The 22,160-nt window shown below is 53.2% G+C and overlaps 1 gene segment (V, D, J or C); it reads right to left on the bottom strand.

Annotated features, from left to right (window-relative positions):
- Window positions 1-14,324: 14,324 nt before the first annotated feature.
- On the bottom strand, window positions 14,325-21,356 carry LOC119964949. The segment is given in 4 exon segments: window positions 14,325-15,178; window positions 20,216-20,249; window positions 20,674-20,969; window positions 21,156-21,356. Coding segments are annotated over 4 exon segments (708 nt in total).
- Between the last annotated feature and the right edge of the window lie 804 nt (window positions 21,357-22,160).

Below are 22,160 nucleotides of genomic sequence, written 5' to 3'. Positions count from 1 at the left end.
TCCTCGTTAATCCCAGGCCATTACACTGCCTCACGGGCCCATCGGCGGCACTTCTCCACTCCCAGGTGGCCCTCATGGAGCTGCTCGAGGACAAGCTGGTGCATGCTATGCAGGATGACAATGCGGTCCAGCTTGAGAGGAATCCCGTCTACGACCGCCAGATCATCTTTAACATTATTGAATTGAGGGCATTGGCCCTTGAGCCACCCGTCCGTTAGGTGGCGCATAACACATTGTAGCAGGGGATCGTCGGCCGTCTCTCGACGAATTTGGACGAAGCGTTCATCCGTGGCGGGCAGATTGGAAGCAGTGAATGCCACATGGGCATCAACCTGCCACACGAAGCCCGCTGGGTCGCAGGGTGTTGTGACAGACCAGGAGAGGGTAGTCAGCGACGATGAGCTCCTTGCCCGGGGTGTAGACGAGCTCAAAGCCGTAGCGCCTGAGCTTGAGCAGAATGCGCTGCAGGCGAGGCGTCATGTCGTTAAGGTCTTTTTGAATGATATTGACCAGCGGTCTGTGGTCTGTTTCGACTGTGAACTTTGGGAGTCCGTAGACATAGCCATGGAATTTGACGACTCTGGTAAGAAGGCCCAGGCACTCCTTTTCAAGTTGCGCATAGCGCTGTTCGGTGTGCGTCATCGCACGTGACGCGTATGCAACGGGAGCCCATGATGAGGCATCATCACGTTGAAGGAGCACTGCTCCAATGCCAGATTGACTGGCATTCATAGAAATCTTTGTTTCTTTGGCCGGATCAAAAAATGCCAAGACCGGGGCCGTGGTCAGCTTTGCCCTGAGTTCCCGCCATTCGTGTTCGTGGGCGGGAGCCATTGGAACTCTGTCGTCTTCCTGACCAGGTTCCTGAGAGCCGTGGTGTGAGAGGCGAGGTTAGGGATAAATTTCCCTAGAAAGTTGACCATGCCCAGGAAGCAGAGGACCGCCTTCTTGTCCTCCGGTGTCTTCATGGCCTTAATGGCAGCTACCGTGTCCGCATCCGGCTGCACACCCAATTGGGAGATGTGGTCTCCGAGGAACTTAATTTCTGTCTAACCAAAGGAGCATTTGGCCCTGTTGAGGCGGAGGCCATGCTCATGTATCCATCGGAAGATGCGCTGGAGGTGATCAATGTGCTCCTGCGGGGTGGTGGACCAGACAATTATGTCATTCACATAGATGCGAAACCCTTCAATACCTTCCATCATCTGTTCCATAATCCTGTGGAACACTTCTGATGCAGAGATGATGCCAAACGGCATCCTGTTGTAACAATACCGGCCAAAGGGGGTGTTAAAGGTGCAGAGCTTCCTGCTGGATGTGTCGAGTTGGATCTGCCAGAACCCCTTGGATGCGTCCAGCTTGGTAAATAACTTGGTGCAAGCCACCTCACAGGTGAGTTCTTCGCGCTTTGGAATGGGATATTGCTCTCTCATAATATTGTGGTTGAGGTCCTTGGGATCAATACATATTCACAATTCGCCGGAAGGTTTTTTCACACATACCATGGAGTTGACTCAGTCAGTCGGTTCCGTAACTTTTGAAATTACTCCTTGGTCCTGGAGGTCCTGCAGTTGCTGCTTGAGGCGGTCCTTAAGGGGTGCTGAGACCCTGCGAGGTGTGTGCACCACAGGCGTGGCATTCGGTTTCAATAAAATCTTGTAGGTGTATGGGAGCGTGCCCTTGCCCTCGAATACACCGTGGTATCGATTAATGATGGTGTCCAGCTGCATCCTAAAGTCAGTGTCCTGAGATGCAGACGCGTCAGTAGGTGACAGAGAGTGAACCCTTTGGACAAGGTTCAGCAGTTTGCTTGCTTGTGCACCAAGCAGGGAGGCTTTGGAGGATCCCACTATTTCAAATGGCAGGTTAGCCTTTAGTGACCGATGCGCCACTTCAAGTTGGCACGAGCCACTGGCAGCAATGGCATTACCATTATAATCCTGGTTTAGCTCACTCGGCTAAATCGCTGGCTTTTAAAGAAGACCAAGCAGGCCAGCAGCACGGTTCGATTCCCGTACCAGCCTCCCCGGACAGGCGCCGGAATGTGGCAACTAGGGGCTTTTCACAGTAACGACATTAAAGCCTACTCGTGACAATAAGCAATTTTCATTTTTCATTTTTCATTTCATTTCAACAGCTGGAAGGCTGATGGCAGGATGGTCGGCTTGACACGGAGGCTTTCGAGGTCAGATCGCGCAATGGGATTGGCTGAAGCGCCGGTGTCCAGGCAGAATCGGGTTTGGGATTGGTTGACCGTAAGTGTGGCACACCACTCGTCGTCCGGATCAATGCTGAATATCGGGAGAGGCTGGACTTTTGGCTTCGGGGGCATCCTGTGTTTGGTTATGAAACCGACCCGAAATAGAGCTTTAGGGTCCTCGGTGTCAAGGTCATGCAGTAGGTCAGAATCGGGTTCGGTGACTGTGGGCTGGATGGTGCAGACATCCCTGTGTAGCTGGTTGGAGTGGCGAGAGTTGGCAGGCTGAGCAGACCTGCATAAAGCAGCATAGTGGCCAAGTTTGCCACATTGTAGGCAGCGTCGGGATTTTGCAGGAGATTACTGCTTGAAGTGGGCGGAGCCACAGTTGCCGCATGTCGTGACGTCAGAACGCTCGGTGCGCCAGCGCGCATGCGCGGTGCGGTCGTACGTGGTGTGCGCCTGCGCAGTGCGTTCTTCGGCATCGCCGTCCCCTCGTTCAGTGCGCGCATGCGTGGGAGGCCGTGAAAAGCGCGCAAAATGGCCGTCCTCATCCAGGCTGAGGCCCTGGAGTTGCTTGATTGCTTGTACCCGTTCTGCCTCGTGGAGACCTTGCCGCGCCGTTTCAGCCGCTTGAATGTGCGAGTATCGGTTAGTGGTGTGTTCATGCAGAACGCAGGTCTCGATGGCAATCGCAAGGGTGAGCTGCTTTACCTTGAGGAGCTGCTGGCGTAGGGGGTCCGACTGAACACCGAAAACGATCTGGTCGCGTATCATGGAGCCGGAGGTGGATCCGTAGTTACAGGACTGCGCAAGGATACGGATGTGGGTGAGAAAGGATTGAAAAGATTCATCCTTACCCTGCAAATGCTGTTGGAAGACATAGCGCTCAAAACTCATTCACGTCGATGTCACAGTGACTGTCAAATTTGAGGAGGACCATCTTGAATTTTGACTTGTCTTCACCATCAGCAAAAGTGAGAGAATTGAAGATGTGGATGGCGTGGTCCCCGGCCGTGGAGAGGAAGAGAGCGATCTTCCTGGCGTCTGAAGCAGCTTCCAGGTCTGTGGCTTCAAGGTAAAGCTGGAATCGCTGTTTGAAGATTTTCCAGTTGGCACCGAGGTTGCCGGTGATGCGGAGCGATGGTGGGGGGGGGGACGCTGTCCATTCTGCAGGATGGCTGATTGCTGGTGGAAGGCAGATCACTTGAAGGTAGGTCTAATAAATGCTAACATCATGTACTGGTACCATGATGTGTTGGGTACTCTGGATCTGTGGAGACTGCGTTTACCTTTGCAGTAACATAGACAGGCTACCAACACTTGTAATAGTACAACACTATTTTATTAAGCTGGGAACTGTTGAACATACTTTCACTGTAGGTCGACACTATGTTAGATTAAACTGAAGACCTATGCCTATCCTAACCACTCTAGACTGTTAGCACATGGTGAAAGTCTGTGCTACAAGCTGTGAGCTCTGTCCTTCTAAGAGGCTGCATCCCGAATGAACGGGGAAAACTAGTGCCCTCTGGCTTTATAGTGACTGTGCTCTAACTGGTGATTGGCTGCTGTGTTGTGTGTGTTGATTGGTCTTGCTGTGTGTCAGTCAGTCTGTGTCTGCACCTTTATATACTGATGGGTATATTATGACACGCGCTAGGCTTGCTGCCTCTGTGCTCAGTGGAGGATGGGAGGCCCTCGGATGGGAGTGGCGGGATCCTCCGCAGGAGTGGCTGCCATGGGAGGGTGAGTTGGGGAGCGCTGGGGGGCAACTAGGGGGGGTGATCACTCGCGGCTCCAGCATGCCAACCGTTGGTTCCCAACCCCATTCTGTCGTCAACCCCAGTCCCTGCCCGTCTGCCCCACCGATCACCCATAACCCCTCCCCACTGCTGAGGACTCTGGCTAAGCGGCTGAAGGCAATCGCTAATAGGAAATTGGCAATTGTGGTTAAGTGAGCACTTGATACATGCCAAGTGGATTCCTGTGGGTTGGTGGGCCATGTAGCGTTTGGGAGTCATTGCCTAGCATCCCAATCAGACCTTGATGCCTGGACACTGTGTGGGAGTACACACCACACACGCAGAAGCCAACATCAGAACACCCAGGAGATGGGACACAACTCCCGGGACACCCACTCCCCAGGGTGGGTGGGTGGTGCTGGGAGAGGGGGTTGCCTGGAAAGCTAGGCAAATAGTCCGGGGGTCAACCCATATTGCGGACGAAAGTGACAGGGGCATTGTAATGTTTGTGCAAGGAGTTATTTAATGTGCTGTATAATATCTCCTTTCCTATAATGCCACGCACCCCAAACCCCCCCCCCCCCCCCGTCCCCAACCCCATCAACTCCCCACCCCCTACCTAACCCTTCTCCCCTACCCCACCCCAGTGCCCTCAGTGATCCTAGACGTGCCTGGCCCTCCAAGTTCTACCACTACGTCTAGGTGTGTCCCTAGAATGCACATCAGGGGTGGGATTCTCCCCTACGCGGCGGGGCGGGGGTCCCGGCGTATTGGAGTGGCGTCAACCACTCCGGCGTCGGACCTCCCCAAAGAATTCTCCGCACCTTTAGGGGTCAAGCCCTCACATTGAGGGGCTAGGCCCGCGGCGGAGGGGGTTCCGCTCCGCCCGCTGACGTGAACGGCCGTTGGCGCCACGCCAGCCGGGGCCGAAAGGACTACGCCAGCCGGGCGTAAGTCCGCGCATGCGCCGGAGCATCAACGGCTGCTGACATCATACCAGCGCATGCGCAGGGGAGGGGGTCTCTTCCGCCTCCGCCATGGTGAAGTCCATGGTGAAGGTGGAAGAAAAAGAGTGCCCCCCAAGGCACAGGCCCGCCGCCGATCGGTGGGCCCCGATCGCAGGCCAGGCCACCGTGGGGGAACCCCCTAGGTCAGATCGCCCCCCCCCGCCCCCCCCCCCCCCCTCCCCAGGACCCCAGCGCCCGCCCGTGCCGCCAATCCACTCGGTACCAGAGGTGGTTTAATCCACGCCGGCGGGAGAGGATTGTCAGCGGCGGGACTTCGGCCCATCGCGAGCCGGAGAATCGCCGCAGGGTCCCGCCGACCAGCGCAGCACGATTCCCGTCCCCGCCGATTATCATGTGGCGGAGATTTCAGGACACGGCGGGAGCGGGATTGACGCTGGCCCCAGGCGATTCTGCGACCCGGCGGGGGGGCGGAGAATCCCGCCCCTGAGTTGGGGGCAGCCAGCTGCTTACCTCGTCCTGTGGCCTTTGATGCCCCTGGCAAGTGTCCTCTGGTGGCTCTGGGGCCAGAGTGCCCCGGCTCACTTGTCGGCGGCACATACACAGCCATGCTGCCCTGTCCCATGGGTTTCCTCTGGGTGCTCCATTTCCTCCCAAAAGTCCCGAGAGGCGTGCTGTTAGGTGAACTGGACATTCTGAATTCTCCCTCTGTGTACCCAAACAGGTGCCGGAATGTGGCGACTAGGGGCTTTTCACAGTGACCTCATTGCAATGTAAGCCTACTTGTGACAATAAAAACAATTATTATTATTAGGACCAGTCAAACATGAGTAGTGATTGTCTTACTGACTGACCCATCTCTCCCATTGACCACTTGTCCATTCTCCCGCAGATCCAGCAGCCAACAGCGCCAGCTCATCCTGGGCAGCCCCATCTCCTGACTCCGAGGAGAATCCTCGGAGGAGAGCTCCGATGATCCATCTGTTATAGTTGCACAGTTGTTACAGCTGTCATCCCTACCCTCTAGGACACTATCTCGGAAAAAATCTCCGAGGATGCGATGATCTAGGTGTCACAGCTGTCACCCCCACCCTCCCCACGCACCTCGCTGGGAAATGTCAGAGGTCAGGCTTCTGGGGCCCAATCTGGTGAGAATCGCACTGCTGCTGATGGACATCAGGTGGAGGCAGGAACCCCCCCAGGCCAGACAGCAGTCGGAGGGCTGCTGGAACCCAGGACCCAGCTGGGCCCCAGCCTGATGCTGAGCCTGTGGTACAGAGTTACCCAGAGCTGACGGGGATATAGGACCAACCTGAACGTTCAGCGGGACTTGTCATTATCACTCCAGCAGATCCATAACCGATTGGTGGAGTCTCAGAGGCTACGGGCACAGGAGATCGCGCCGCCAATGAGTGGCACCGAGGCCAACACTGCTCGGGTGGCGACCGCAATGGAGAGCCTGGTGCACGATATTGGCACCGTGGGAATGGCCGAGGCACTGCGGAGCCTCCCCCGGTCACTGGGGAATGTCCCAGTCACTGATGAGCATCGCCGAGGGCGTCGCCACGATCATGGGGAACCGCCAGGGTTGGCAGGGCCAGGTGATGCAGGGGCAGCCGGGGCTCAAAACCAGCTGCCCCTCCGTCTCAAGGTGAACCCCAGGGTCCTATGGGCGCCGACCGGGAGGAGGGGGCACTGAGTGCCATCCCGGACCCGTCCCATGGGGCTGCCAAGTTCCACCCTCTGATGAGGCCGCATCTGAGGGTCAGCACACGGGCATGAGGGGAGATAGGAGAGAAGCTAGCGAAAAATGTGAATTCAGGGCTCGGCCGGGGGAGAATTGGAGGAAACCCGCACAGACACGGGGAGAACATGCACACATCGCACAGACAGCGAACCAAGCCGTGAATCGAACCAGTGACCCTGACGCTGTGAAGAAACAGTGCCAACCACTGTGCTATTGTGCAGTCCTCCGGGTGGAGCCTGGTGGTTCCTCACCTCTGCGGCGTCTGCCATTCTCCGTGTTGGTGACCGCCCTGTCCTCGGCCATACCAGTCACCTCCAGGGCCCGCTCCTCGAAGCAGGTGAGGAGTCTCAAGTCTGGCACCTCACCGCTCGTCTGGGCCCTCTCCTGCTTATTATGGGAGAGCTTTTCCTGAGGGGACACAGAGAGGGTATTGTTAGCCAAACATGTGGTCCACTGTTATGGGAGCGGATGTGAAGGAGGAGAAAAACGGCAGCAGCTCCCCTGGAAAAGCGGGGGAAGGTGGACAAAATGGCGGCTGGTGGAGCCCCTGAGGAGTGGAGGCAGTGGGCGGAGGAGCAGCAGGCGGTCCTTCTGCGCTATTTTACGGAGCTGAAAGGGGAGTTGTTGGAATCCCTGAAGGTGACGACGAGTAAGCTGCTGGAGACCCAGACAACCCAGGGTGCAGCGATACTTGAGTTGCAGCAGCAGGCCTCTGAGTGCGAGGATGAGGTTTCGGCCCTTGTGGGGAAGGTGGAGATACACGAGGCGCTTCATAAAAAGTGGCAAGATCGGTTCGAGGAGATGGAGCTTCGGTCACGGAGGAAGAACCTGCGGATCCTGGGCCTCGAGGAGGGGCTGGAGGGGTCGGACCTGCCGGCCTATGTGGCCGTGATGCTGAACTCGCTGGTGGGGGCAGGATCCTTCCATCTGCCCCTGGAGCTGGAGGGGGCCCACAGAGTGCTGGCCAGGCGGCCTAAGGCGAATGAACCCCCGCGGGCGGTGCTGGTGCGGTTCCATCGGTTCAGTGACCGGGAGTGTGTTCTCCGATGGGCCAAGAAGGTGAGGAGCAGCAAGTGGGAGAATTCGGTAGTGCGTACCTACCAGGACTGGAGTGCGGAGGTGGCCAAGCGGAGAGCCGGGTTTAACCGGACGAAGGCGGTGCCACATGGAAAGCAGGTGAAGTTCGGCATGTTGCCGCCTGCGCGCCTGTGGGTCACCTACAAGGACCGGCATCACTACTTTGAGTCTCCGGAGGAAGCATGGGCCTTTGTGCAGGCTGAAAAGCTGGACTCGAACTAGAGATTGGGGGCTGTGGGAGTTTTTCTATTCTATTCATGTATCATTGTTTTTGCTGTAGCGGGTTATTCTGTTTGTTTCTGTTTTTTCTCTCGCTTTCGGACGATGTTGGTTATGGTTTCATGTTCTAAGGTGGGTACTGGGGTTTGTGGTTGTTCTGTGTCTTTGTTTGTATGGAGTTGGTGGTTGGGTTGGGACTGCGGTTTGGGAGCTGCGATGGTGGGGTGGGGCAGTGTGAAAGCGCGGGTTTTTCTCTGGTTTCCCACGCTGCGGGACGAGTGGGTGCAGCTGGTGGCAAGGGGCGTGGCTATTAGACCGGGTTTCCCGCGCTGAAGCGGTGCCAAGGAGCTGATGCAGGGGAGGAGGGGGGACCTCATATCGGGAGGGGTCGGAGTTAGAGCGGGAGCTGCCGGGGTCAGCAGAAGTCAGCTGGCTCACGGGAGTACAGTGGAGGGAGAGTCGCGGCTAGGAGGGGTCCTAGCCTGGGGGGCGGGGGGGGGGGGGGGGGGGGGGGGAGTACCGAGTTGCTGCTGGATTGGCCAGGGAAGAGATCGGGGGAGTCGGGGTGAGGTTCTATCGCCGTGGGAAACAGGCCGAATGGGTGATGGCCAGGGGTGAGCAGTCGATGGGTTGTGGCTAGTCGACGGGGGAGGGGGGCGGGTTGCCCCCTGATCCAGCTGATTACGTGGAACGTGAGGGGGTTGAATGGGCCGGTTAAGCGGGCCCGGGTGTTTTCGCATCTGAAGGGGCTGAAGGCGGACGTGGCCATGCTCCAGGAGACCCACCTGAAGGTGGCGGACCAGGTCCGTCTGAGTAAGGGGTGGGTGGGGCAGGTTTTCCACTCAGGGCTCGACTTGAAGAACCGGGGAGTGGCGATCCTGGTGGGGAAGAGGGTGGCGTTTGAGGCGTCTGAGGTTGTGGCTGATAGTGGCGGCAGATATGTAATGGTGAGCGGTAAGCTGCAGGGGGAGAGGGTGGTGTTGGTTAATGTGTACGCCCCAAATTGGGATGATGCTGGTTTCATGAGGCGTATGTTGGGCCGCATTCCTGGCCTGGAGGCGGGGGGTTTGATCATGGGGGGGGGGGTGACTTCAATACGGTGCTGGATCCCCTACTGGATCGTTCTAGTTCAAGGACAGGCAGGAGGCCAGCGGCGGCCAAGGTGTTGAGGGGGTATACGGACCAGATGGGAGGAGTGGACCCCTGGAGGTTCGGGAGGCCGAGGGCTCGGGAGTACTCTTTTTTCTCCCATGTGCACAGGGTTTATTTCCGCATTGATTTCTTTGTTCTGAGCAGGGGACTGGGCCCGAGGGTGGAGGAGGCCGAATATTCGGCTATCGTGATTTCGGACCATGCTCCGCATTGGGTGGATCTGGAGATGGGGGAGGTGCGGGATCAGCGCCCGCTTTGGCGTCTGGACGTGGGGTTGTTGGCTGATGAGGAGTTGTGTAGGAGGGTTCGGGGATGTATCAAGAGGTACTCGAGGTCAATGATACTGGGGAGGTCCTGGTGGGGATGGTGTGGGAGGCTCTGAAGGCAGTGATTAGGGGGGAGCTGATCTCCATCCGAGCCCATAGGGAGAGGGGGGAGCAGAGGGAGAGGGAGAGACTGGTGGGGGAGCTGTTGAGTGTGGATAGGAGGTATGCGGAGGCCCCGTAGGAGGGATTGCTGGGGGAGTGGCGTAGCTTGCAGGCCAAGTTTGATTTATTGACCACCAGAAAGGCGGAGACACAGTGGAGGAAGGCGCAGGGAGCGGTCTATGAGTATGGAGAGAAGGCGAGCAGGATGCTGGCGCACCAGCTTCGTAAGTGGGACGCGGCTAGGGAGATTGGTGGAGTGAAGGATAGAGATGGGAATGTGGTGCGGCAGGGGTCAGAGGTCAATGAGGTCTTTAGGGACTTCTATAGGGAACTGTACCGGTCGGAGCCGCCGGCGGTGGGAGGGGGAATGGAGAATTTTTTGGACAGGCTCTGATTTCCAAGGGTGCAGGAGGAGCAGGTGGAGGGACTGGGTGCGCCGATCGAGTTGGAGGAGCTGGTCAGAGGGATTGGCCACATGCAGTCAGGGAAGGCGCCGGGACCGGATGGGTTCCCGGTTGAATTGTATAAGAAATATGCAGATCTGCTGGGCCCCCTGTTGGTTAGGAGCTTCAACGAGGCATGGGAGGGGGGTGTTCTGCCCACGACGATGTCTCGGGCACTAATCTCCCTGATCCTGAAGCGTGATAAGGACCCCTTGCAGTGCGGTTCATACAAGCCGATTTCACTGCTGAATGTAGACGCCAAGTTGCTGGCGAAGGTCTTGGCCACTAGAATGGAGGCCTGTGTGCCGGGGTGATACATGAAGATCAGACGGGTTTTGTGAAGGGGAGGCAGCTGAACACTAACGTGTGGAGGCTGCTAAATGTGATAATGATGCCGGTAGCAGAAGGAGAGGCAGAGATTGTGGTGGCATTGGATGCGGAGAAGGCCTTTGACAGGGTTGAGTGGGGGTACTTGTGGGGGGTGTTGGAGAGGTTCGGGTTTGGGGTGGGGTTTATTAAATGGGTGAGGTTGCTGTACGAGGCCCCGATGGTGAGTGTAGCGACAAATGGGAGGAGGTCCGAGTACTTCAGGCTCCACCGTGGGACGAGGCAGGGGTGCCCCCTGTCCTCCTTGCTTTTTGCGCTGGCAATAGACCCTCTTGCCATGGCTCTCAGGGAGTCGAGGAGGTGGAGGGGTTTGGTGCGGGGTGGGGAGGAGCACCGAGTGCCGCTGTATGCGGATGACTTGCTGTTGTACGTAGCAGACCCGGTGGGGGGAATGCCGGAGGTGATGGAGATTCTTGCTGAGTTCGGGAGTTTCTCGGGATATAAATTGAACCTGGGCAAGAGTGAGCTGTTTGTTGTACACCCGGTAGATCAGGAGGAGGGGATTGGTAGGCTCCCGCTAAAGAGGGCAGTGAGGAGTTTTGGGTACCTGGGGGTTCAGGTGGCTAGGAGCTGGGGGACTCTGTACAAGCTCAATTTTACTAGGTTGGTGGAGCAGATGGAGGAGGAATTTAAAAGGTGGGACATGCTGCCGTTGTCGTTGGCGGGTAGAGTACAGTCCGTTAAAATGACGGTGCTCCCGAGGTTTTTGTTTTTGTTTCAGTGCCTCCCCATTTTCGAACGAGGGCCTTTTTTAGGAGGGTGAACAGCAGCATTCTGGAATTTGTTTGGGCGCATGGGACTCCGAGGGTAAGGAGGGTCTTTTTGGAGCGGGGCAGGGATAGAGGGGGGCTGGCGCTGCCCAACCTCTCTGGGTACTATTGGGCAGCTAACGTCTCGATGGTACGTAAGTGGGTAATGGATGGGGAGGGGGCAGCATGGAAACGGATGGAGATGGCGTCCTGTGGAGGCACGAGCCTGAAGGCACTGGTAACGGCGCCGCTGCCGCTCCCTCCAACGAGGTACACCACGAGCCCAGTGGTGGCGGCCACCCTCAAATTTGGGGGCAGTGGAGGCGACACAGGGGGGAAGTGGGGGGCTCGGTGGAGGCCCCGCTGCGGGGGAACCACCGGTTTGTCCCAGGGAACATGGATGGCGGGTTCCTGGGGTGGCACAGGGCGGGCATTAGGATGTTGGGAGACCTGTTTATTGACGGGAAGTTCGCGAGCCTTGGTGAACTGGAGGAGAAGTTTGAGCTCCCCCCGGGGTATATGTTCAGGTACCTTTAGGTCAAGGCGTTTGCTAGGCGGTAGGTGGAGGGGTTCCCTTCGCTGCCCCCGCGGGGGGTAAGGGATAGGGTGCTTTCGGGGGTGTGGGTTGGGGATGGGAAGGTGTCTGACATCTATCAGGTAATGCAGGAGGTGGGGGAGGCGTCGGTAGAGGAGCTGAAGGCTAAATGGGAGGTGGAGCTGGGGGAGCAGATTGAGGAGGGGACATGGGCGGACGCCCTGGAGAGGGTGAACTCGCTTAGCCTCATCCAGTTTAAGATGCTGCACCGGGCCCACATGTCCGGGTCTAGGATGAGAATGTTTTTTGGGGGCGAAGACAGGTGCGTCAGGTGTTCGGGGAGTCCAGCGAACCACGCCCATATGTTCTGGGCATGCCCAGCACTGGAAGAATTCTGGAAGGGGGTGGCGGGGACGGTGTCGAGGGTGGTGGGACCCAGGGTCAGGCCAGGTTGGGGACTCGCGATATTTGGGGTTGGGTGGAGTCGGGAGTGCAGGAGGCGAAAGAGGCCGATGTCTTGGCCTTTACGTCCCTAGTAGCACGGCGGAGGATCTTGCTGCAGTGGAAAGATGCGAGACCTCCGAGCGTGGAGACCTGGATTAATGACGTGGCGGGATTCATTAAGTTGGAAAGGGTCAAGATCGCCCTGAGGGGGTCGGTACAAGGGTTCTTTAGGAGGTGGCAGCCTTTCCTCGACTTTCAGGCTCAACGATAAGGTACTAGGTCAGCAGCAGCAGCAACCCGGGGGGGGAGGGGGGAAAGGGGGGGGGGGTGGTTTAGGGGGATAGTGTTTAAGTTAATTTGCTTATTGTTAATTTATTGTGTTGTTTATTGGGGTTGCGGGGGGGTGGGGGGTTTGTTATATGCGTTGTTACGGGTGCCGGGGGGTGTTTATTATCATTATTGTTATTGTTATTATTGTATTGTTTTGTTGATATATATTTTTCAAAAAATTTCAATAAAAGTTATTTAAAAAAAATAAAATAAATCATCATTCTAGTGAAACAACTAGATGTTCTGTGTATCTCATGACAACGGCCATAATCACAGAAAACAACAGGTAGTGAGGGGTGTGACCACCCAGAGATCAGTGGGCCAATCGCTCAGACAAAACAAAGATCGGACAAAGAGATAGACAATTAGGAGAGTGTGAGAGGGGGAATGTGAGGCAGAGAGATGGAGAGGTTCAGGGAGGGAATCCCAGAGCTTGGAGCAGCTGAAGGCACGGCCACCAATGGTGGGGCGATTCTGATCAGGAATGTACAAGAGGCCAGAATTAGAGGAGCGCAGATATCTCGGAGGGTTGTGGGGCTGGAGGAGATTCCAGAGATAGGGAGGGGCGAGGACATGGAGGGATTGGAAAACAAGGATGAGAATTTTAAAATCAAGACATTGCTTGACCAGGAGTCAATGTGGGTCAGTGAGCACAGGGGGTGATAGGGGAACGGGACTTGGTGGGAGTTCAGGCTGGGACAGCAGAGTTTTGGATGAGCTCATGTTTCCGGAGGGTAGGATGTGGGAGAGCAGCCAGGAGTGTATGGGAATAGTCACGTCCAGAGGTAACGGAGACATGGGCGATGGTTTCTGCAGCCAAAGAGCTGAGAGAAGGAGGTGGGTCTCATGGACAAGATGAGCTCAGAGAGGGCACGAGGGGAGATAGGAGAGAAACTAGAGAAAGATGTGAGTTCAGGGCCCGAGCAGGGGGGAGAATTAGAGGAAGTTTGTCCAGACGGCCTAGTGGAAGGGACGGACGTGGCCGAGGCAGCTGATTGGATCGTCTCAATCTGAGTGACAAAGACGTCAATGAGCTCCTCCCACTTGTTGTTGGAGGTGAGGGTGGAGGGGACAGGGGAGAGGGGTTTAAGAAGATGGTCTGAAGTTGAGAAAAGATCCCGGGGATTATCTTTACATTCCAGGATGATCCTGGAATAGTGAGCAGTTTTAGCAGATGGGAGTAGGAGCCGGGAGTGTTTGAAGTGGTCCAGCCGGATCTGACAGTGGATGGATAAACCAGTTCTCCACCAGATCCTTTCAAGTCTCTGTGCCTTGGATTAAGTGTGTGGATATGAGGCCGTAGCAGGGGGAACGGCCAGGGTGAGAGAGAGGAATGGTTTTATCGGGGACGAGGATATCAAAGGTGGAGGTGAGGGTGAGGTTGGGTAAATCAGTGGCTGCAGAAATGTTGTGGTGATCGGAGGGCCAGAGACAGATAGTTGGGATTTTGAAAGTGCCGTTGGAAGTGAATTGGGGAATAGGTTTTCCCAGGGATGGATACAGAAGGGGGTCGGGTTGGGGTGTGGAAGGGGGATGTGGGTGGGGAGTGATACAAGGAAGTGATCAGTGATGGTCTTATCTGTGATTGAAACTATGGAAGTAGTGAGACCACGTGAGATGGTCAGGTCAAGGGGGAGGTGGGGAATATGGGTTGGAGAATTGTGATTGTGATGATTTAATCCCAGCAACTTTCAGTCTCTTTTCTGATTTGAATCTTGTAAACTCAGAGATTCCAGATCAAACTGCTCATTTTAAAATGATTGATAATTGTCTTTGTATCCAATGTTCTGCTGATGTGTCATTGATTGACAGGCCAACCAGCCAATCATGACAATCACTTGCTGAAATGTCGCCAATCAGCTGATGGGGAGGAGGGACATTTCCAAAGCACACACGAGACACAGACTGAATATTCTTAATGTTTATTACCTTTTACAGATTTACAATGTCAGAAGAAAAACTTGAATAAACAGCCCAGCCAGAGGAAGCTGGAGAAATTCACAGGGAAAATATGGAGATTTTCTCAATGACATGAGAATGCTGTCCATTTAAACGGTGACTAAACCTTAAATTGTAACTGCAGGGTGAGCAGGAAGGAGGTCTGGTTTCCTGAAGCAGAGATTTCAGGGGTCACGTTATTTTGGTACAGCTGACAGTCTCCAGCATCTTGGAGAGGTTTTACTTGGCATCACGAGTCTGCACTGTCCCATCAAACATTCCCAGGACAAATGCTGCATGGGATTATGTACAGAGTAAATATCCCTCTGCACTGTCCCAAAAACATGTCTTTACCCCTGACCCTCAGAAGTGCCTCAGACCCAGTCCCGAGAAGGAGAGAGTTGTAATTCAGTGCTGACAATGACCTTTGCCCTCCCAGCTCACCCCTGTTCTATTTAAAGTTGTGTCTCCTCTGTGGACTGTCTCTAACACTCTACGCACATTCTGATCTCCTGATGCTCTTGCTGAGGGCAGAGGAGAGGCTCACGTGGGTGAGGGCACAGGAGAAGCTGGCGTTGGACTCCCAGGCAGAGCCAGAGAGGGTCAGCAGGCTGCTGACGCTGTAGGTGTTGTCCGAAGCTCGCAGGTAGTTGCTGGTCTGAACCCCGTCCGAAATGGCTGCACCATCCTTCTTCCACTCCACCACCAGCTCATCGGGATAGAAGTGATTGGCAAGGCACACCAGGGTGGCAGTGTTCTTGGTCTTGACCTCCTCCAGGGAGGGGGGCAGCAGGGTCAGCGTTGGTTGTGAATTCTCACGGCCTGAAAGAGAGGGAAAGGAATTTAAATCTCTACCATTATAAAGGATTTAATCTTCCTGAAGATTACCTGGGATCAAATCAATGTCAGTGTATGTGTCTGTGCAGATGATCTAGATTGCTGGCAATCCATTCTCGGGAACTTCTTTAACCTGTACCGAAAAATCCCAACAAGAAAAGAGGCAGTTTTGGACCGTTTTCGCGATTAAATCTGGGCAGGTGGAAGGGGTATCAGTGGAAGAGTATTTGGGTAATTGTGATCATAATTCAGTTAGATTTAGAGTAGTTATGGAAAAGGGTAAAGATAAACCAAGAGTAAAAGTTTTAAATTGGGGAAAGGCCACTTTTACAAAACTGGGATTTGCCAAAATGACTTCTACGTTATTATTATTTATTTTTTCTGTTCGGTGAACCCTGGTTCGAATCCCATCACAGCAGATGGCCAAATTTGAATCCAACAAAAATTGAATTCAATGTTTAATGATGACCCTGAAATGACTGTTGATTGTTGTAAAAGCCCATCTCGTTCACTAATGTCCTTTTGGGAAAGAAGTCTGCCGTCCTTACGTGGTCTGGCCTACATGTGATTCCAGGCTAACAACAATTTGGTTGACATCTGGGAAAACACTTCTGAAATGCAGCCACTTAGAGGGCAATTAGGGATGGGCAATAACTGCTGGCCCAGAAAATGACACCCACACCAATGAATACATTTAAAAAACAATTCACCCAGCAACGTGGAAAATTGCCCAGGTTTGTCCTGCACACACCAAACAGGACAAATCCAACCCGGCCGATTACTGCTCCATCAGGCTACTCTCGATCATCAGTAAGGGATGATCAACAGTGCTATCAAGTGTCGTTCAGTCTTGGGGTCACTCAGCTCCTGACCTCATTACAGCCTTGGTTCAAACATGACAAAAGAGCTGAACTCCAGCGGTGAGGCCAGAGTAACTGCCCTTTGACCTCGAGGCAGCATTTGACCAAGTTTGGTATCAAACTGGAGTCAATGGGAATCAGGGGGAAAACTCTCCGCTGGTTGGAGTCATACCCAGCACAAAGGAAGATAACTGTGAATATTGGAGGTCAGTCATCTCTGTCCTCGGACATCCACACAATCCCTACAGTGCAGAAAGAGGCCATTTGACCCGTTGAGTCGGCACCAGCCCTCCAAAACTGTACCGCACCCAGGTCCACTCCCCCGGCCAATCCCCACAGACCAATCTAACCTTTGGATTCAAAGTCACAATTTAACCTGGCTAATCCACTGAACCTGAATTTTCTTGGACTGTGGGAGGAAACCGGAGCACCCAAAGAAAACCCATGCAGACAGAGGGAGAACGTGCAAAATCCATAAAGTCACCCAAGGTTGGAATCGAACCCATGTCTTCAGCGCTGTGAGGCAGAAGTGCCAACCACTCTGCCACCATGGACATTACTCACGGGTTCTTCAGGGGAGGCTCCGAGGCTCAACCAGCTTCAGCTGCTTCATGAATGACTTTCTTTCTGTCATGAGGTCAGACGTGGGGATGTTCATTCATGACTGCACAATGTTCAGCACAATGTTCAGCACCATTCAAAACTCCACAGAGACTGAAGCAGACCTTGCCCTATTACAACAAGGCCTGGACAAAACCCCAGACAATGACCATCTCCAACAAGAGAGAATCTAACCATTAACCCTTCACATTCAAAGACAGTACCTTCACTAAGTTCCCGATTATCAGCATCCTGCAGGTTACCAATTACCAGAAACTGAACTGGACTAACCATATAAATACTGTGACGATAAGAGCAGGTCAAAGATGAGGAATCCTGTGGCAGGTAACTCACCTCCTGACTCCCTAAAGCTTATCCACCATTTACAAGGCACAAGCTGGGAGTGTGATGGAATACTCTCCACTTCCCTGGATGAGTGCAACTTCAAAAGCACTCAAGGAGCTCAACACCATCCAGGACAAAGAACCCCCACATGATTGGTACCCCTCCCACAAACATTCTCTCCCTCCACCACTGATGAACAGTGGCAGCCGTCTGTACCATCTACAAGATGCACTGCATGATCTCACCAAGGTTCCTTGGGCAGCAGCTTCCAAACCCACAACCACGACCATCTAGAAGGACAAAGGCAGCAGATACATGGGTCGGGATTCTCCAGGAACGTGGCTAAGTGTTGGCGCCGGCATAAACACCGGAGTGCTTCACGCCGGCGTCAATGGGTGTCTTGGTCCAGCGATTCTGTATCCCACAGGGAGCCAGCACGGCACTGGACTACTCTGCGCTGCTCCAGCTGCCGTACGCAGCTCTGCAATGCTGGCCGCGGGTCCCTACATACATGTGGCGGCCGCTTCCACGCCAGCACTGCACAACATGGCAGAGCAACACAGCAGACCGGCACGGAAGAAGGTAGGCCCGCCGAAGGTGGTCCCCGATCACGGACCTGGCCGTCGTGGAGGCCCGATCACGGACCTGGCCGTCGTGGAGGCCCGATCACGGACCTGGCCGTCGTGGAGGCCCGATCACGGACCTGGCCGTCGTGGAGGCCCGTCCAGAAGACTGATTCCCCCCCGCCCTCCACCAGGACGGCCACTGCAGCCACGACGCCGAGCTCCCGCCGGTTGCAACCATATATGAACCACGTCGGCGGGAACTCGGCTGGTCGACCGCGGAGAATCGCTGCGGGGGCCTCTTTCAAAGGTCCCTGACTGGTGTTGCGTTGACCGCGCGCATGTAACTGCCGCCGAATCTCCGGTCGCCGGAGAATCGCGTCCCAGCGTCGGACCCAATCACGGGTCTGAGGCCCCATTCTGCGCCACCGCACCGAGCGCCATTTCGCCACGGAGGCTCGGAGAATCCTGGTCTTGGGGTCAGCACTCCCTGGAACCTGGCCACCAAGTCACTAACCATCCTGACTTGGAAATATATTACCATTCCTTCATTGTCACCGATTCGAAATCCTGGAACTCCCTTCCTAACAGCACTCTCGGTGTATCTATACCGCAAGGACACCAGCGGATTCAGAAGGCAGTTCACCACCACCTTCTGAAGGCTATGAAGGATGGGCAATAAACGCTGGTCCAACCAAAAACTCCCACATCACAGAAATAAATTTCAAAATTGCAAAATTAATTTGTGGTAGCAATTAAGAGAAGAAAAAGTTAACTTGTGTGTGGAGTTGGGAGACATGGAGATAGTTCTTAATGAATAATTGACATCAGTTTTCACAAATGAGAGAGACAAAGCTGGCAATGGAAGAGTGATAATGTTGTACCGTTGTTTAAAAAGGGAGGTAGGGACAGACTGAGTCATTACTGACCAGTCAGTCTAACCTCAGTGGTCGGGAAATTATTGGAAATAATTCTGAGAGAAATTAGAATCATCATTGAGAGAGACACAGTTCGATCAAGGACGGTCAACATGGATTTGTGAAGGGAAGGTCCTGTCTGACTAACTTGATTGACTTTTTTGAAGAGGGAACGAGGAGTGTTGATGAGGGGAGGGAGTTTGATGTTGACAACATGGGTTTTCCAAGAACTTTGACAGTTCTCCAACAACAGACGTGTCTGAAAATTAAAAGCTGATGGAATCAAAGGGAAAATTGAAAATTGGATTTCAAATTGGTTCAGTGTCAGGAGGTAAAGGTTTGCTGTTAAACTGGTTAAATCATTTTGGAATGTTATCTAAACATTTGTAAAGAAGGTTACTACAAATTCAGCACTGAAATGGTTTCTTTTAATTTCGAGTACCCAATTCATATTTTTCCCAATTAAGGGGCAATTTAGCGTGACCAATCCACCTACCCTGTACGTCTTCGGGTTGTGGGGGTGAGACCCACGCAGACACGGAGAGAATGTGCAAACTCCACACGGACAGTGGTCCGGGGCCGGGATTAAACCCGGGTACTCAGTACCATAGGTAGTAGTGCTAACCACTGCACCACCATGCCACCTAGCACTGAAATTGCTAATAGTACAAGTTTTTAAAGACACAATGTCCCTTCAAGAGACTGTTAAGCAGTCAGGAAGCTCGAACTATTGATCTGAATTTTTGGGGGAACAGGTTGAACATTAACAAACCACACACAGAACGGGAGAACTTTATCCCAGAACATTGGAGCAGATTTGGAGCAACACATTTCACAAAGGATTCTGATCGGAGGTCAGTACAGAAGTTTCTAGATTTAATTTCAAACCCTGCCGCCCAGCACTGGGCTGAGGTCAAGGGTGAGGCTACAATTAGCCTCAGTGTCCGGGGGTCAGACAGGGTCATTGCTCTTTGGAGGCTGAGAGTGTGCGAACAATGGGCGAGGGTCAGGATCAGGAATCTCCAAAGTTAAAGAAAGATTTGCATCTCTGTAGCATCTGAACCACCTGATGTTGTCCTCAAACGTTTTGCAGCCAATTGTGCACAGCAAGATTCCAAACAGCAATGAGTCAATGAGCATTTGGAGGAATGTTGGATCAGGGATAAATATCAGACTGAACTCGACCCAAAGAGAAAGTAACTGAGAGTCTCCCCAAAAGCCTGGAACACTGAAGCCACTGGATTGTGAGCCCTGCTGGACCTGTTTGTCATCAGAACTTTGCTAAGAGATAAGCAGGGAGTGGAGAGAGCAGAGTTAAAGCTGGGGGAAGTGGGACCTCGGTGTCTCACTGTGCTGCTGCTGCTGCTGTGATCAGTTATATCAGAGAGTGTGACAGGGAGCCAGAGCTCACATCAAACTCTGCCCGTGTCTGTCACACGCAGACTGACAGGAGTCTAGTGAGTGATCTCACTCCATGGTCCAGGAATGTGAACACAGTCTGCAAACGTCCAGATCTCCTCCACACGGTGGGTAAAAGCTGCTTACTTATATCTTGCTGCTTAAAGGGGGGAATGGAACTAAAGAAATACAGCTGGGCACCCTGTTCTGCACAGTGTTCTTCAATGAACCATTTCATTCACTGCAGCTCCTCACTGACACCTTCAACTATTCAGCATTTGTGTTTGAGAAAGTTTCAGTATTGAAAGGGTTAATAACGGAGGATTGGGGTTTACTTACTCAGTCTGAGCTTGGTTCCTTTACCGAACGTAAGCCACACTGACAGCTTCCAGTGCAGGGGCTGGACAAAAACCTCTGCTCTCTGCTTCACTCACTCACTCTCACCCTCTCTCTGTCTCTCGCTGTGTCTCTCACTCACTCATGTCTTTCTCTCTCACTCTTTCTCACTCTCTCTTTCCTTCAATTTCTCTGTTTTGTTGGGAGAGTTGAGAATTCTAATTTTAGGTGATAAATTTTTCAGCTGCTCTTCATATGTGGACATGGAGAGTAAGATGGAAACTTGAGGCCTTCAGTGAGCTGTGGACACCACAGGGATGAGTGTGTAGTGGACATTGAGAATCATTTGTACAGTTTCCTTTCTTGTGTTTATTCTCTATTACATAAAACTGGGATGTGTCAGTGCAGGAGGTGGGGATCTGTGTATTGGGGTTTTTGTAAGGCTCTGTATCACTGTGTAGAGGGAAGCTGCTATGTTGCTGACAGTAATAATCAGCGACATCCTCATTCTGCACATTGCTGATTGTCAGGGTGAATCGTGTTCCAGATCCACTACCGGTGAATCGGTCGGATATTCCTGTGAATCGGGTTGAGGCAGAGTAGATCAGCAGAGCCGGTTTCTGACCTTCTCGCTGTTGATACCAAGCAACACTGCTGCCAGCAGATTGACTGGCCGTACAGGTGAGGGTCGCAGTCTGGCCCAGGCTCAATGACAGCACCGGGGGAGACTGGGTCATGATGATGTCTCCACTGATACCTGAGAGGTAATAGAGAAACAGAGTGAAGTAAGAACTGTCACAGAAAGAGCCTGTACAATGAGATATTGTTGGAGACACTGACTGTTCCTCTGCTTTCAGCATTTTCCCTTCAATCACAAGTCAGTAGAATTGGATTGAAATGGAGAGCAGGAAAATATTCAAGGTGGAAGGAGAGAGATTTGTACCTGCGATGCAGAATGCCAGAGGCCAGATCAGCTGGATGGCTGAAATCATGGTGTCTGCTCCTGTCCCTGTGCCTGGTTACTGATAAACTCTCCCTTCACTGGGCTCTGCTTTATAAAGCTGCAGCCTGTGAGAGTCTGACTGCCCGTTCCTCAGTATGTAAATGGTATGAGGCAGAGACACCACGTCAGCACCTTCACTTCCTCTTCTTCTCTCTCACTCACTCCCTCTCCCTCTCTCTCTCTCCCTCCCTCAGTGTCAGTCCCTCAGTCTCTGCTCTCTCTGTCTTGTTATTCCTGTCTCAATCTCCTTGTTTGCTCTCACCCTCATCTTTCTTTCTCTGTTCTCTCTTTCTCCCTCTGTTTCCCTCTCTTTCTCCCTCACTTTCTCTCTCTACCATACAAGAGATATCAACCTCTTTGTGTCCACTCAGTCCCCTCAGGGACTTACGTTTAAATAAGATCATCTCTCATTCTTCTCACTCCAGTGTTTTTTTTCCCTGTTTTTATTTTCCGTTCCTCTTGTAACAAACACCAACATTCCATTTCCCTTCCTGATCACTTGCTGGACCTGCAGACTAATGTTTTGTGATTCAGGTACCAGGACACCCAGATCCCTCTGTAGCAGCCAGTTCCTCAATCTCTCTCCATTTAAATACTTTACTGCTTTTCTATTCTTCCTGTCAAAGTGGACAAGTTCACATTTACCCACGTTATACTCCAAATGTTTTCCCACTCACACACAGTCCCTATCTCTTTGCAGACTCTCTACCTCCTCTTGATAACTGACTTTCCCACCTATCTTAGTGTGATTCGGACATTAGCTACATTCGCTTCCTTCAATAATCATTGATGTAGATTGTGAATAGTTGAGGCTCCAGCACTGATCCCTGTGCCATTCTACTAGTTACTGCTGGACAAGCTGAAAAAGACCCATTTATCCCCTCTCTCTGCTCTCTGTTAGCCAACAAATCATGTAGCTCGATCCAACTAAGTGGGAACAATGTC

The sequence above is a fragment of the Scyliorhinus canicula genome, chromosome 4, assembly GCF_902713615.1.
Source record: "Scyliorhinus canicula chromosome 4, sScyCan1.1, whole genome shotgun sequence".
Classification (NCBI taxonomy): domain Eukaryota; kingdom Metazoa; phylum Chordata; class Chondrichthyes; order Carcharhiniformes; family Scyliorhinidae; genus Scyliorhinus; species Scyliorhinus canicula.
This window is presented reverse-complemented; position numbering and strand designations above follow the sequence as displayed.